Source organism: Sebastes fasciatus, chromosome 5 (genome assembly GCF_043250625.1).
Source record: "Sebastes fasciatus isolate fSebFas1 chromosome 5, fSebFas1.pri, whole genome shotgun sequence".
NCBI classification, from domain to species: Eukaryota; Metazoa; Chordata; class Actinopteri; order Perciformes; family Sebastidae; genus Sebastes; species Sebastes fasciatus.
In genome coordinates, this window is record NC_133799.1 from 6,601,603 (window position 1) to 6,618,229 (window position 16,627).

Genomic DNA, 16,627 nt, shown 5'->3' on the forward strand with positions numbered 1-16,627 from the left:
TGACTTTCTGTAATGTTTATTATAACAGTATTTTGAAATGTTTTGACCCCGTCCAGAACAGCAATATTAATATTTATAAGGAAATTAAACCATTTCACACTTCACATACATCTTGATGGCTTCTGAGAAAATGATTAAACGCTTTACATAAAATAACTTTTTTTTTGTTTTTAAAACAAAGAGCATTCACAAGCGTATTCACATGTAGAAAAAAAAGAACAGCCATCCATTTCCTGTATTTCTTTTGTCTTCCAAGAATAAATTGTTAGGAAATTGTTACAATTACATGATAATTACATGATAACAAACTAAAACAAAACAAACAGGGCCTAACATACAATTCAACTAATCTAGAATAGATTAAAATTAACTTTTTATAAAAATGCTTTTAGTTATTTTTACAATTCAGTAACTAACTCAAGTGCTTGCTGACAGGATGATTCCAAAACTGGATCTCAAAGAGTGTCAGGATATTTTATTAGCAGTTATTAAGGAATAGATTTTCCTTCCTTTGGGTTTTGACTCTTTCAGGCGGTTGGGTTGGATGAAGGATGGATGTACAGTAGGAGGCACCACCTACCTGGAACCAAACAGAGGAAACAGGATGCCAGAGTCTCGTAGTTGGAGCGGAGAAACTGGTACACCTGGACAACAGAATAAAACAATTATTATCAATATGAGACACGACTATTACTATTAGAGGTGTACAGTACATATACAAACAAATCTTTAAAGTGAAGTCACTTTACCGAATCATCATTGTCACTGAACGAATCAGTACCTTTAAGCAGTGGAGCTCCTCACAGGTGACTGAGAGCACTGTTATCAGCTCAGCTGTGATTCACAGCACGCTTCTTCCTCAGTAAAATAATATTGAATGACCTCGAAAGCCACAGAAACAATCATAATCTGACAAGTTAGTCATAATTAAGTGGCTGCTGAGCTATTACCCTCATGTGCAGTGCTGGTATAGGCTCTTTTTTTGACTGAACCGAGCTAGCAACAGACTGAACTAAAGACTTAAGTGTGAATCAGCACTGAAAGTCGTGGCTGTATGAACAGTGACTGTGTTTACATGCACACTAATATTCCAAATATGACAATGTTCCAAATTTGATACGGGTCACGTAAATGATAAATGGACTTGGACTTATATAGCGCTTTTCTAGTCTTCCGACCACTCAAAGCGCTTTACACTACATGTCAGTATTCACCCATTCAAACACACATTCATACACTGATGGCAGAGGCTACTAAGGTGCCAACTTTGCCCATCAGGATTTAATCTAAATACTCATTCACACAACGATGGCTATGCCTCCGGGAGCAATTTGGGGTTAAGTGTCTTGCTCAAGGACACATCGACATGTGACCCGGAGCAGCCGGGGATCGAACCACCGACCTTCCGATTGGTGGACAACCTGCTCTACCCTCTGAGCCACAGCCTATTCCATTTGGATATTCTGATTAAGGCCTTATTCGAAATGGAGCATTTTCCGATGAAGACATGTGGGATATGCCGATATTATTCAGGCTTTAGGAGCATTCTTTGGACATGTATACAGCACATTCAGAATATTAATCTCAATAGGGGTTTTTACTGCATTTTGCGACACACGGCCTCTTGGCTGTTTACGGCCAGCTCTGTGCGTTGTACACAAACCAACTAGCAACAGTTTGCAGAGATGCATGCCCAAAAAAAGGAAGGAGAATCACACCTAGTTTTAAACATTATGAAAGACTTCGATATCAACAAGTTTTTGGAGAAAGAAGGAGGCTGTGTTCCCACGGTCGAATAAGTCTTCAGTTTAATACGTTTTGTTTTTTTAAATTTGAGTCACGTTTCTGCAATGTCAGGTTTCTGAGGGAAGCCTGCATACAAGTCTCAGGGCATGCTGGGAAACAAAATACAGAGATGAGATGTAAGTATGAAGGGGAAGAATTTCTACCGACTACAGGAAATATCGTCAGCAGATCGTGCTGTCTGCATGTAGTCACACATATTTTCAGAACACACACACACACACACACACACACACACACACACACACACACACACACACACACACACACACACACTCAAACATCATATCTTCTAATCTGTCATGTACTAATTCTTGTTTCTATCTTGTGTTTTTATCTGTATTTGTGCAGACGTGTAAAGCACTTTGTAATGCTACATTTCACAAAAGCGATTTGTAGATAAATCTGCCTTGACCCACTTTGTTTTGCTTTTTTCTGTTAACACTGTGCAGGCAGAGGTATGGTGGAGCAGCAGTGTATCGATATCAGGACAAATGCAATGTAATGAAAGCAGCTTGTTGGGTCAAATAGCTCTGGTAACAGGTCTAATTGAATCAGTGTCAGGTTCTCAGTGCAGGTACATCCACCACTGCAAGCAGCAGGCTGGAAATCAATACGTCCTCTCTGCAACCATGGACAGTCTAATTTCATTGAAGGCTTCTCTCTCTCAGTGTGTACATGAGCAGGTTAATGAAGGTCATTGTATAATCCTATTAGAAAATGAGAGTGTGTGCGCAAGAGAGAGTGGACAAGCCTTTGTGTGTACATTAGGATTTTTGTTCCATAATGTTATCTTTCTACAATTCTGAGGAAACGGTAACTACTCTTACAAATGATTCAATCTTTATGTGATGCCTTGTAATAATCAAATATTTATGTTTTTTACTATGTAACAAAACATTTAGCTTAACTTAACCCTTCAGAGTTTACTTTTCTGATCTATGATCTACTCTACTGGAAAGAACACTGGCACAAAGTTGTAGTCCCTCACAAGAAGTAGTGCATTTTTTGTGTTTATAATGAACAGAAATGACAAGAACAATGTTTTTGCCATTCAACAACAAATTAAAATTAAAAAAAACACATTTGCTGAAATAGCTTAACAGTAAATCAAACTTACTTATCACTCTACAATAAAGAGTGAAAGTATTAATTTTTATGAATCTGTTGCAGTTACTCAATTTGAATCATAACACCTTAGCCGACTATATTCTTAAAGTTAAGGTCATGACTTCTGTGCACATTGAATACTTCTCTCAACAAGTAAAGATGCATGTACATGTACCCTGAGTGCAGTCTTGGATTCGGGCCAGGTCAGGTGTGTGGAGGCTCTCGGTCCTCAGGATCGGAGGTGGCCTGACCAACGAGGGGGCAACGAGTTTGGGCCGGTGCTGCTCCTCTTTCGGTGTTGAACTGCAGGAGCTGTAGGAGATGCTGGATGGAGTAGAGAGTAAAGTTTATTTAATGGACAAAAAATAACTATTACTTATTATTCTGTTTTTAAAGTGCTTAACACATAAATTTAAAAAAGTTATTTTGCAACTGATGTCTTCTCACTTTAAGACCTGCGTTACAGTGAGCTGGGGTCGTCTGGGTCTGGATCACATCTGGAGGGGCGAGAGGGCTGGAGGGCAGACAGGAAGGGTTGGTAGGAGGCGATTTGTTGGTCAAGGCCCAGCCCAATTCACTGTAGCTGAGGGTTTGATCATTTAGCAGAGCACTGAATGGGTTGTCATCCATACCCTGAACAAAATACAGCAATGAACAAGACTTTAGAGGTGTTTGTTCACGCTATTGTTTTGTTTTGTAAAACAACTCTTTTTGCCCACATACAGAAAAACAGCAGCTTAAAAGAAGTTAAGATAAACTTTCATAAGTCAGTCTTTAAGTTAAGGCAATGATCCAATTACTAAAATTGTCATATACTGTACATATAAACTGTTTAGGTTAGGTTGAATTGATAATGAGTGTACATCAATAAACTAAAGATTTCTGCTCAATCTCTCAATTTACCACTTCATGCTCAGCTGTCACCTGGTGCTGCAATACAGATGTTGAAGAAACAAACCAACAACATGGTGAAGTGTCATACAGAAACTTAGAGCATTTAAGTTTTGCAAGCGGTGGTGTGGATGCAGACAAGTGTCAGTGTCAGGTGGTCATACCTGGATGTGGGGGCTGACTTCAATAAACTCCAGCTCGGGCAGCTCTTCGTCTTCAACCTGAGACATCAAGAAACGTACCGTTTCATATTTTATTAAAAAACATAACTGTAAAGTGATCTTTAGTTGTATTAACTGAACTTTGATTCATTTGTTCATAAATCAACAATATCCTGTAATTGTATGTTAAAATGCACATTAGATAATATGACATATTGTAAGTAATTTCAGCTGGTGGCATTGCATATGTGAACATAAAAAGGCCTGGTACTGTTACCTTGGCTTGCAGAGAAGCTGTTCATTTATTGCCATAGATTTAGTCCCATGTTAACTCAGATATTGTTCAAACAACTGCAGGATTTCCTGAAATGGCTGCATCCATTACAATCAGAGGAAAATATTATTTAAGTAAATGAAATAAAACCTTAACCTTTGGGGAAACGAGGCACTATTTAAGACAGCAAAGTCACATTTTCAATGGGTCTAATTAGATCTTCATTTACTGTAATACATACATAAACTATAGAAGAGCTACCGTGATGATCTGTCAGACTTAGCAGGTGACGGAGGCTTGCCTATTAAATGGTCACATCAAAGTAATTATTCAGAGCAGCATGTTGCAAAGTTGGGTTACAAAAAAGAAAAAGGTCAGAATCTTTTTTTCTAATTTCAAAAGTAGTGGCAAATTAATAACTTCACTATCTATGAAGAGTTTCTCTACAACTTGTAAATAAGACAGTTAGGAAACCACAAATGACTAAGCTAGAAGAAGCTAGACTAACAGGATACAGCAAACAAACACATTTCGAAACAGTTTTTGAGTGTTCTTGTAACTGGTTAGTCAACAGGGGGTTTACTGTTGCCTTGTTCAATTGGATTCCGTTATCATTTCATTGTTCTGCCACTATTGTTCACTCTAGTTGCATCTGTGCTTGTAAAAGTAAATTTTTTTATTTCATCATTTAACCGCCAACTTCCAATCAATATGCAAATAAATTAAACAATAACCAGAATAACTCTGGTGTTTTGCAGTCATAGACAATAACACTGTAAAATCCCCTTTCCTATATGTTCAGTTTAACCTCTATCCACTCATTAACATAAGAGCGACACAATCTTGTAAACCAATATCCATTAAACAGCCCACTGATTGGCTGTCATCTTATTTATTGGCCAACAACAAGCTGTGACCTTCTGAACAGTGTGACTATACATTAAGGAGCATTGGATTGGAGCATTGAATTGGAACCCCCCCCCTTCAGCAAGAGGATATGTGTGTTTGATGTGCGTGTTCGTGTGTGTGGATTCCAGTGTGTGTTGAGGATGTGTGGTGGGCCTGCAGCAGTGACAGTATGGCTGGTAAGATAAGAGCTATGGCCAGTGGAGAATAAAAGGTTTACAGCAACATTAAAAGATTGGGTGAGAAAGAGGAAGTGAGAGGGGGAGGGAGAGAAGAGACAAAGAGAGTGCACTCATAGATAAGAAACAATTGAGACATAAAGCTGCAAATCCACCACAAATATCCAAGTAACCCAGTACTGACACTACCGTTTTGTTTGGCTGTACTGCAACCTCAAAGATTTTTGCATACAACAGCAGAAGCTAGCTCTGTGCGTGTGCCGTGTGTGTGTGTGTGTGTGTGTGTGTATGGTGTACCGTCAATAAAGCCGACATGGACTGTTCAAGCATGTTTGCTGGCTTGGGTGAAGAAGTGGTCTCTTCTACCTCTGGCAGGTCAACCATTCCCTCCCCCAGGTAGAGACTCACTGGGCTGACGTGGACACACAGCTAAAGAAAGAAAAAGGAAGTACACGGTACAAATTATTAAGTGTGTATAGATCAAGTATAAAAATATAAATATATATATATACACAGTATACATATATAAAAAACATATTTCAGTACTCTACCATAGTCACATAAACATACTGTATGTCTAAAGGACAGACTGACTCATAGCTAGGAATGAACTCATAACTAACCTGAATCATAAGTATTAAAGCTGAAGTCGGTAACTTTGAGCAAATATAATGGAAAAGTTATTTTTATACTAGAATTACTGCCTCGTGCCTGTATGCCTCCGCCAACCAGTCAAGTTACAGTTTACATCCATGACTGTCCAAATGTCATCACTTTTTCATGTGTGTGAAATTGTCATAATTAGCTTATGAATTCTTGAGTAATGGCCAAAAACCTGCTTTGTGAGGTCACGGTGACCTTTGACCACCAAAATACAATCTGTTCAATCCAAAACCTGAAAATGTTTTTTAAGTAAATTTAAGGTAAATTTTGAATAGATAAAAAATGTGTGATTCATTTGCGATTAAACGCGATTAACTATGAACAACCATGCGATTAAATATCTGAATCGATTGACAGCCCTAATATATAGACATTTGAGGTGTGCTGGTATATCTTTAATATATTTTCAAAGACACCTGACAGCCATTAAAAAAGTGGTATTTATCATGACCATGGTAGAAATGTGTGTTTGTGTGTGCGGCTTACTGCTGCACTGGCTGCAGGGTTGCAGGCTGTCCCGTGGCCCTGGCTCTGCAGGACTTTGTGGATGTAGATGTCGATATCAGTATGTGTGTCACACAGGTAGAGCTGAAGCACATCTCCAGTGTAACACTCCAAAGCGCCCACCAGGGTGCGATCAGAGCACAGCTTCTGGAAAGAAGCCCTAGCCTCGGCAGTCCAGCTGCCCTGCAAGAGGAAAACCACAACACTCCTATTCATAAAACTACATGTAACGGATTATGTTGTAACAGCTTGACCATTTTAATTTATTTACAGAAGCAAGACAAAAGTATATGATGAACAGTAACACACTACATACTTTTTGAAAACGATATAGCACCTGACCATTGTTTTGTGCTTTTATTACTTTCTTATGGAACATTTAAAGATAAATAATCATGAAGCCGGTTCGTGGGAAACACTGATGGTGAGTATTACAAATAACCTTTCAAGTCAAAGGCAATATATACGAAGACAATCAGTCTCATAACAAGGCAGGATGAATTACTGTCTGTAGTATTAATACAGGAAGAATGCCAGATACAGATGAATACCATGGCTTTTGCAAGAGAGCTCACATTTGCCAGGCAGGTAACTGTGAATATATTATTAAATATGCTATCAGACTCACAGTGGTGGGTTTAATTCCAGCGAGTGATGACGGAACTGCTTGCGCCGGAAGAACGGAATAACATGACCTGAGGAAACAGAGATGAACAGTCGAGAGCACAGCAAAAAACAGACACTAATCAGCTGAGTAAAGTAGCAGTAGTGGTAGAACCTTGTTGGATTGTTTAACTGCTCAAATATTTGAGATGCCCTTACTTGAGGAACTTGAGGTTGGCCCGCTGTACCACAAGCATATCGCCAAAGTCGACAAAATACACCTCGACCTGAGTGGGGCTGATGATCTGATGGATCACAACCCGGTAGAACCATATTCCTTTGGGTGACAAGCAGCAGACTTGACCCCGTCGGACATATTGCTCAGGGAGGCAGTAACGCTCTGATACCTCAGGACAGGTGTAACATCGTCTAGAGGCGATAGAGGAAGAGAGAAAAAGGTGTTAGCGTCTTTTCACTTACTGTCTTAAAGGGAGTCTGTCTGTCTTCGGGGAATACATTTCAAAGATGTCCACAATTAATAAATGTTTTACACTTTATTTATTATTCTTATCTCATGTTGGTCAAGCTAAATGACTAAGTTTATTTTGGTTCACGTAATGATGAACCCCACATAGAAAATATACAGATTAGGGATGTCAAAGTTAACGCGATTTTTAATTAACCTCTTAAAAATTTGACGGGCCGCTGTCTGGCCCGGCTGCTATTTGATCTTTTGGAGGTTGTAGCGGGCTCACTCTAGGTGGTGAAGATACTGGCATCATATGAAACTAGAAAACCAACCATGTCACACTAGCTTGTCGCGAATGAGGTTAAATAACGCTTCAAACTTGTCCTAAAGTTTGGCGAGGAAAAACTGGCATGGCCATTTTCAAAGGGGTCACTTAACCTCTGACCTCCAGATATGTGAATGTAAATGGGTTCTGTGGGTACCCACGAGTCTCCCCTTTACAGACATGCCCACTTTATGATAATCACATGCAGTTTGGGGCAAGTCATATTCAAGTCAGCACACTGACACACTGACAGCTGTTGTTGCCTGTTGGCCTCGAGTTTCCATGTTATGATTTGAGCATATTTTTTTATGCTAGCGATATGGTTCGACATAGAGTGAGAGTGTGCCAGGAATGATGCAAAGGTAAATATAGAAAGACATTATGCATTATGTTACTGATTATACTGCAATTCCAAAGGGGATCCCTAATATTACAATAGGCACAGGAAGTGTTGGTACATCATTTTTTGACTAAGCTGCCAGTAACATATCCACCACCTCATCTCAAACATCATGTCCTCCATAGCTTCGGCCTCCTCAGTCTCGCTGAAGTGGATGTAGAAATGTCCAGGTGACTCCACCTGTTCCACCAGGACGCCTGCCAGCTCTCGAGCACCGTGACGTGTCGGCGGCTTGAGACGCTGACTCTGCAGGGCGTCCAGGGGCACCGCAGGGCTGCAATGCACCTGAATGGCAGGGTACATCCAAGATATCTACAGGACGACACGTAAAAAGCAAAGTGAGAGTTGTGAGCGGTACACAGTGGTGTAACTGTATGTTCAGTATTATTCTACAGCACATTTAATAAGTAATAACAGGTTTTGTACTGGCATCACACCATGTGATGCTTCGATTATTTGACTAAATCTTTATCTAGGTCTCTCTCTTACTAAAGATTTTTCTTAGAGCCTCGTAACGTAAAACAACATGATGAAAAAGTTATTGCCTACCATTTCTTGGGTCTTGCAATTGTTTGTGGTCTCTAGCTCCTCATTCTCATCATCTGCTGTGATATTATCGTTGTCTCCTTCCAGCTTGCCTTCCCAAGGAGACTCTCCACAGTTGAAATAGTGGCTCAGCTTCTGACTGTCACCAAAACTCTCGGTCACCTTTGAGTCTACAAAATAAAGAGAAATACATTTCCTGCTTAGTTGAAAGCCATTGTTCCACAAGAATACATTGTCAAATGATGTCTAAGACACCACCATTTGTTACAATAGCTCATTGATTAGAAAAGTATTGATTGCAGAAACAAACAAACTGGTGTCCTAGTGAGACACTGGTAGCGGATAAATGATTTAAGGAGGAAAAAGGGGTGGATATAAACCAATCTTAAGACTGGCATTGGAGCACATACACACCTGTTTGTGTATCGTCACTGTCCTGTATGTCCATGACTATCCAGTGTTGTCCATTGTCACCCAGTACAGGTTTCAGGTGGAAGGTGTCACTCATGGCACTGACAAGTTCGGTGACACTGACAAAGCCGCTTTGTAGCAGCGGAAAGTCCTCACCAAAAAGCCTCTGAGGAGCAAAAAACATCTTTCATTTTTCACCTCACTCAGGATGACCCTGTCTGTCTTTTGTTGTCTGTATTGTTTGTTTGTTTTTTTTGTTATAAAACAATTAACTGAAGAACTGAAGAATAGCTTAGTCGCTTGCTCGCTTCCTAATCACTATTAGGGGCAGGTAGGTTAAATGTGAGTGAGTGACTTTCTAGATCAGTAATGTGCTGAAAAAAGCAAGAAACAAAAGCAAAACAGTGAAGCCAATGCTTTTTATTTAGCTGGATGTGGAATGACTGAAGCCAGTACCTCAAATGAATGAGTTCTTAAACTCCCAACCCCATGACTAAGTAAGGGATAATGTGCAGCGAGCCAGTCATTGTTGTGAAATAAACCCCGACAGGGCGATGGAGCACCCTGAAAGGGTTTATTTCACAACAATGACTGGCTAGCTGTACATTATCCCGCTTATTACACGGCTACTTTACTTAAGCAATCAATAATTTGACACAAAAATGGTCCGCCAGACTCTTGACATCAGAACTGCGCCCATATCATTGGTCTGCTATACATAGCAACGGTCTGCTATAAAGAAATAACAGACCTTAGAACGCTGTGATTGACCAATCAGAATTGAGTATTCAACAAAGCCGTGTAATAATTTGTCTTAAAACTGTCATGTGGCACTATGAAGGTGAACAGGGAACTGCATGTTTTGTTTACCTTGTACTCATCAGGCAGATCGTGCACAGATAATCCACCACTGGTCTGACCTACAACCTGCAGAGAGTCATGAACATATGAATTACAAGACTTGTATAACCATGGTCCTGGTTACGTTCTGCACCAAAATAATTCTTGCCATGAAAAGCAAAGCATGATAGAGGCTTGTAGTCACTAGACACTAAAACATCTGGTTATAATCTCGCAGGAAGTCTGACCTTTTGTAGCTTGTCCTTCAGCTCCTGACTGATGGTGCCAGCGACTCCATTCTCCAGGATTCGCTGGCGAAGCTCCTCCTCCAGCTGAAGTAGAATTTAAGTAGAAATATAATTGTACTTCAAATAAATAATTGTACACAAATATTTTTATCCACAACTCCTAATTCAATGATATTGTATTTGTCTTGCTCTAAGCAACAAGATGCAGATGCAGGTGCAGGTACTACGCTTTCTTACCTTGATGACACGTTTCTGGAAGAGCCCACCTTCCTCACAGAGCTCTGGGTCTGCTTCCTGGTTCTCCTCAACCATCTGTGGCTTGTTACTGACAGTTATTGACTCTTTATGAACAGGGCCCAAGGTAGTCTTAGTAACAGGCTGGTCCAGAGGACTCTGCTTCACTGGAACTTTAATTGGAGTAAAACACAAAAGGTATTTAAAAAAAATTAAACTACTGCAAAAAATAACAAAATATGAGGAAACCCTCCTCAGTGTTTTTCTGTGCAAAACTTTGAACAGTGAGTTAGTTTTGGATTATGTCGTGATAACTCCGTTAATATTTAGCCAATCCATGTATTTTGGGAGGATTTGAAGCTATCCAATCTCAAAAAAAGTCTAAATGCAACCAAAAGACACTGGATATGAATTGCTTTTAGGGACACATTCTAGCAAAATGTTCACAATGTGTGAATGCATCACCTGGGAGTGTTACTGGAGTTTGAGTTCTGGTGTCTGGCCCTTTGGAGGCTGATGTGTCAGTTGCAGGCGATTGTGACTTTATGGGTCCAGTCCTCCTTGGTGAGCTGGTAGGCATGGGCAGCGGCCTGGGCAGCATATGTTCCCTCAGGGTCAGAACTGAGCCCAGTCTGCCCTGCTGGATAAGGATCAGGTCCGCCAATGCCTCCAACATCTCTCCGGTGGAATAGAAGCCGTAGTTGTGGACACGAAGCTGTTGGCCGAAGCAGCGCAGGAAGCTGGCCTCCAGGTCAGACAACCTAAGTGGACCCTGGGAGAGCGACCGCATCCTTACTTGAAACATTTTGCAGCAACAGAGCTACATGACAGTTTAGACATCATGAGGCTAGAAACAGCTAAATTTCACAGGGCATCTTCATGTCATACCTGGGAGAGCAGTATGCGAAGCTGTGCCCTCAGCTGGGCAGGGACAGCCAAAGGAGCAGGACCTCTTCTGGGAAGGACCACAGCGGGGGTGGGCTGGTGAAAGTAGCGGGGCGAGAAGTAGCTGACACCTCCTCCCCACTTGAACTTCTTGTTGGTCTTAGGAGTGCGCTGCTTAGCTACTAGCTCCTCGATGTTTCGGGTGGAATCGTCGCCAACAGCTGTGATGGCGGATATATAAAAGGTAACAGCATGAATTATAAGAACTTGTTCAGGTGGTGTTTGATACGCAGATGTAACAGTGATCAAATACATGCTTAAATAAAAAAAGGATGCTACCCTTTAAACATGTGCTGCCATCTACCCTGAAGATAATCGACACCACATCAGGCATCTCCTTCACCATATCCATGATGTGTCTGAAGCCTAGGAGTTTCAGGGGCATGGGATGCCCCAACATGGCGACATAGTCTCGCCTGAGCTGATCGGGGTTCAAGCCCATCTTAGCTGATATGAGCAAGGAACGAACATCCTTCTTCAGCTTTGCTAAAACGTCTTCCTGGTTCATCTTGCCTGCTGACATCTGGAGAACACAGAAAGAGGACATATGGAACAAAACATACTGCACATCCTGAACCAAAGCAGGTGGTTGGAAGTACACCAGAGAAGAGTACACAATGCTGAAATAAAGATACAAATGCTGGAGTATTAATTGCTTTGAATCTGCCAAAATATTTAGAATTACCATTTTTTTTTTTCATTTTGTTTTTCCTTTATTTGGTTTTACTCAGACATTTACATTAACATACTTAATTAGATACAAATATGAAGTGAACCAACTTTTCCACTTTTTACAATGAAATTATAGAACACACAAATAGAACATTGGGTGCTTTTCATGTGAAATATACTTTTTCCACTCCTTCCAAATTTCCTCAAATTTAGTTTCTTGAAGCCTCATTGAGAAAGTAATTCTTTCCATTACATATATTTCATAAATTACATCATACCAGTTCTCTAGTGATGGGGTATCTGGTTTAAGCCATGTCTTATTAATTGCTTTTCTAGGAGCTACACTCAATATTCTAAATAAGTATTTTGTTTTAAAGGTCCCATATTATGCTCATATTCAGGTTCATACTTGTATTTTGTGTTTCTAGCAGAACATGTTTACATGCTGTAATGTTCAAACAACACATTATTTTCATCATACTGTCTGCCTGAATATACCTGCATTTACCCTCTGTCTGAAACGCTCCATTTTTAGTGCATTTCAACGGAATTGCGTTGCTAGGCAACATTTTGGGTCCATGTTTACTTCCTGTCAGCTGATGACATTCACATACACTGCTACAGGAAATAAACTGGGACACATTTAGAATATTTACATTTAAAACCGTGAAATGGTCTAAATATTGTATATTTGTGACATCACAAATGGACAGAAATCCTAACGGCTTGTTTCAGAGACACAATTTCTGAATACGGGCTGTGTGTGTATTTCTCCGTATATTGAGCGTTTTGATACTTTCACAGTATTAATATAGCACTTGAACCTGCTTTATGATATGAAAGACATGAACATTTCACTTTTTACAATATGGGACCTTTGATATTTGTAGATGTTGAAGGTAGAAGACCAAACAGGAGTTTGTCCCTCTTAAAAACTATGTTTGTACCAAAATATAGAAACTAATTCTGTATAAATCTTATGCCAAAAATAATTAAATTTTGGACAGGCCCAAAAATGGTGATAGTGGTTTGAATTACCATTTTTTTTACAAAAGGTCTTATGGTCAAATTTTGCACTTGGGTTCATCTAAAAAACAAAAGATAAAAATGTGAGAGGATGATGGCAGTTGAGGTCATGCCGGCCATCCTTAATCATTACCTTACACTTGTAACATTACAGTAGCAACATGCTACTTTGCTCGTTACAGGTCCTATAAACCTGCATGAGGTGACATTAACACACCTACACCATAAACACGGCTACTAGCCAGCTAGTTAAGCTCCCTTTGCTCTGCACAGACACATAACCAGAGAGCATCTCCACTCACAGAGCACCTCTGCTTTCACAACAGCTTCTTCACAGCTACAATAAGACTGGTGGCAATAAAGGACATTAAAGAGGGACACAAATCCCCCACACCTCACCTCCATACCATTATTGACACACAGTACACCTGAACTGAATGGACTGTAATGCTGTGCAATATGCTGCCTTCCACTGTGAAATTCACTGAAATATATTAATTATTTATTTTTTAAAATATTTTTATGAGTTACAAGTTCTTTTAACATGGTCATGGAGCATATATACATATATATACTGTATATGTATATTGTATATATAGAGGGTAGTTTAGTTTATTTATTGACTACACTGAATATTTTAATTTTAATAATTTATTTATTTATTTATTGTGTTGAGTTGAATGTGCTACTTATTTTGTACTGTAATTACCTTGTGCCTGTTCTACCTTTTTTCTTTTCTTAAAGCTGACTCGGTGTAAACTGCTCACAATTCCAATGTACTTAGTTAAAGGTGCAAATGGAAAATACAACTCTTGAATCGTGAAACTTGAATAACCGCAGGATGCACGTGACTCGACTAGCTAGCTACTTGCTAAATTAGCTAACGTTAGCCTCCAACTGGCAGGACAGAAAACCTTGTATTAATTAGCTAATTAGTAATATCTCTAAATACAAACATGGACCAGATGTCTCAAATTGTTCCAAAAGTATTGTGGACACGTTAACTTACCTCAAGTCTTCTAGTTATATCTACGCCGCATCCTCCCACGATACTGGACCTCTGGTTTCTGTTGCTAACCGACCTGTTGCTAACCGACCGTAGTCGTTAGCAACGTCGTTAGCAGCGCGAGGGGTAACGTTAGAAACAGCAGGAACAAAAAGAACCCTGAGAACACACTGTAATAAACCAGAAAACTGTCAAGCATGTTCTTATAGAGGGCAGCAAATATGACAAAGAAAGAAGGGGATTGCTATCAGGAGTAGATGATGGAGATATTACAAGCTGCTAGGAAAGACATCTAAGAAAGTACACAATATTCTAATTAATTACTTAAGGGCAACAGGAATAATGGAGAATTGAATTATTATTGTTATTATTATTATTGTTATTATTATTAATAATCATTTATTTTATTTTATTGTTTTTTTTAATTTATTTTATTATTAATTATTTTTCCTGCCAAATCTACTGCTTTTTAAATTTATTTATTTATTTATTTTTTTAAATTCTGCCAATCTACTGCTTTTTTTTTTTTTTAAATTACATTTTTATTATTAGTATTTTTTTTCTGCCAATCTACTGTTCCACACTGCAGTCCACATAGTGGCGGTAATGCACCTATAAGCTCGTTTGCCAACCGCCAATAAACACCTAAGAAGAAGAAGAAGAAGAAGAAGAAGGGCCTTGGGAATTGTTGCCAACAAGTAACGTTGACTTGTATGTACCTAAAAACCTCTGCTCTAATATAGCTTACAATAAATAAAAAACAACAATGCCGTTTCTCTCAGTTAGCTGCTCATCTAACGGCGTCAACCACCGCGCTAACACTGATCAGAAGTGGCTTCTTCTCTGAACAGTGCAGGAAAGGAGATGTGTTGGAGAGATGGAGGATAAAATATAATTTCAACATTTTCAAGCCTTGATGTACAGTACAGGCCTCAAAGGGAATAACAAAAAAAAAATGTTACTGCTCTGTTTCCACTGGAGAAGCAGCAGCAGCGTCCTCTAATGTTGGTAAAGGGAAGTGAAAAAGCTTACAGCACCTGGTGTTATTTTGGGGAAACTTATTTGTGGGGGGCTGGTTTTATTTTGTTTAAATTACTGTTTTGTGGGTGCATGGTTTATTTTCTAGTTGTATCAAAATAATATATATATTTATAGTATATATATATATATTTATAACATAAATATATATACATTATAAATATATATATATTTATAATATATATATATATATATATATATATATATATATTATATATTTATAAGTCCTCACCAAGGAGGACTGGACCCATAAAGTCACAATCGCCTGTAACTGACACATCAGCCTCCAAAGGGCCAGACACCAGAACTCAAACACCAGTAACACCCCCAGGTGATGCATTCACACTTTGTGAACATTTTGCCAGAATGTGTCCCTAAAAGCAATTCATATCCAGTGTCTTTTGGTTGCATTTAGGCTTTTTGTATATATAATAAACAAATATATATATATTTGTTTATTTATGTATTGATGATGAAAGACAAAATAAACCCACCCCTGATCGCGTAAGCTTTTTCACTTCTCTACAAACAGCATTGGGATTGAAAAATGATACACCGATATATAAGTGGGGTTGCATTTACAGTATGTATGTGTAGGGCTATATCTTTAACATTATTTGTATGTGCACTGCAAATAAGTAAAATAAATGACTGAATATGGTTAAATGTGGTTGATTCCACAGAGCACCCGGTGTCCAAATATCAGGACAATGTTCCTTACTTTCAGTAGTCACGTTTATTTAAAAAAAAAAAAAAAAGTATAATTTATTCACTTTGATTCAAGTGCTATATTTACTCACACATTTGGCCCTGGACCTCTGACCACCCACCAGAAACTTGGCCCCCAGGTTCAACCAAGGCACTGATGATCAGAGCCCTTATGGGCACTGGCCCCTTTTCCTGGGTTTGTAGACTTAGTACTTCCACAGCAGAAGAACATCTGCTGGCCATTGAATTAATTTTCAGTTTAATTAAGGATCTATTAGGGAGGATACTGTGTCTTTTCTTGTAAAAACAGAGAAACAACTACATCAGCTCTTTGGAAAGGAGAGGTCTGAGTCTGCACATTCCCAATGAAGAGACACTGTGACTCCCTGAGCTCTGCTGAAATGGACCCAGTGATACAAAGATTAAGAGGTATAAATGCTTTAATGCAATTAATGTGCATGTTTTATGTTTTAATGTATATGACTCAAGTAGCATGTTCTTTGATTTAATGGCATAAAATCAAACCCTGCAATTACCCTTCAAGACACTCACTGGCACACGACTCCACCAACTTTACAAAGCAAAGATATCAGTGATTTTATTGGGCCATGTATAGTATGTACAGTAAATATGCTGGAACATGTGGGGATGCATAGGATTCTTTT

The 16,627-nt window shown here is 39.1% G+C and overlaps 1 protein-coding gene across 3 annotated transcripts; it reads right to left on the reverse strand.

Annotated features, from left to right (window-relative positions):
- Window positions 1-2,800: 2,800 nt before the first annotated feature.
- Window positions 2,801-14,425, reverse strand: tdrd5 (tudor domain containing 5). Of its 3 annotated transcripts, none has more exons than XM_074634759.1 (17): window positions 14,220-14,405; window positions 11,792-12,035; window positions 11,456-11,673; window positions 11,033-11,339; window positions 10,571-10,740; window positions 10,334-10,417; window positions 10,116-10,172; window positions 9,249-9,411; window positions 8,838-9,004; window positions 8,386-8,600; window positions 7,314-7,523; window positions 7,120-7,186; window positions 6,474-6,674; window positions 5,622-5,753; window positions 3,969-4,025; window positions 3,361-3,546; window positions 2,801-3,237 (listed from the first exon to the last, which is right to left on the reverse strand). In XM_074634759.1, exons 2-17 carry the CDS (start codon window positions 12,033-12,035, stop codon window positions 3,118-3,120), a joined length of 2,598 nt encoding a protein of 865 aa, XP_074490860.1. In that variant the 5' UTR covers window positions 14,220-14,405; the 3' UTR covers window positions 2,801-3,117. The 3 variants fall into 3 exon arrangements, 2 of the variants coding, with proteins under 2 accessions (XP_074490860.1, XP_074490861.1); XM_074634760.1 differs by having other exon boundaries at window positions 3,106-3,237; window positions 3,361-3,427; window positions 14,220-14,425; XR_012593851.1 differs by having other exon boundaries at window positions 3,225-3,237; window positions 3,361-3,496; window positions 14,220-14,424.
- Between the last annotated feature and the right edge of the window lie 2,202 nt (window positions 14,426-16,627).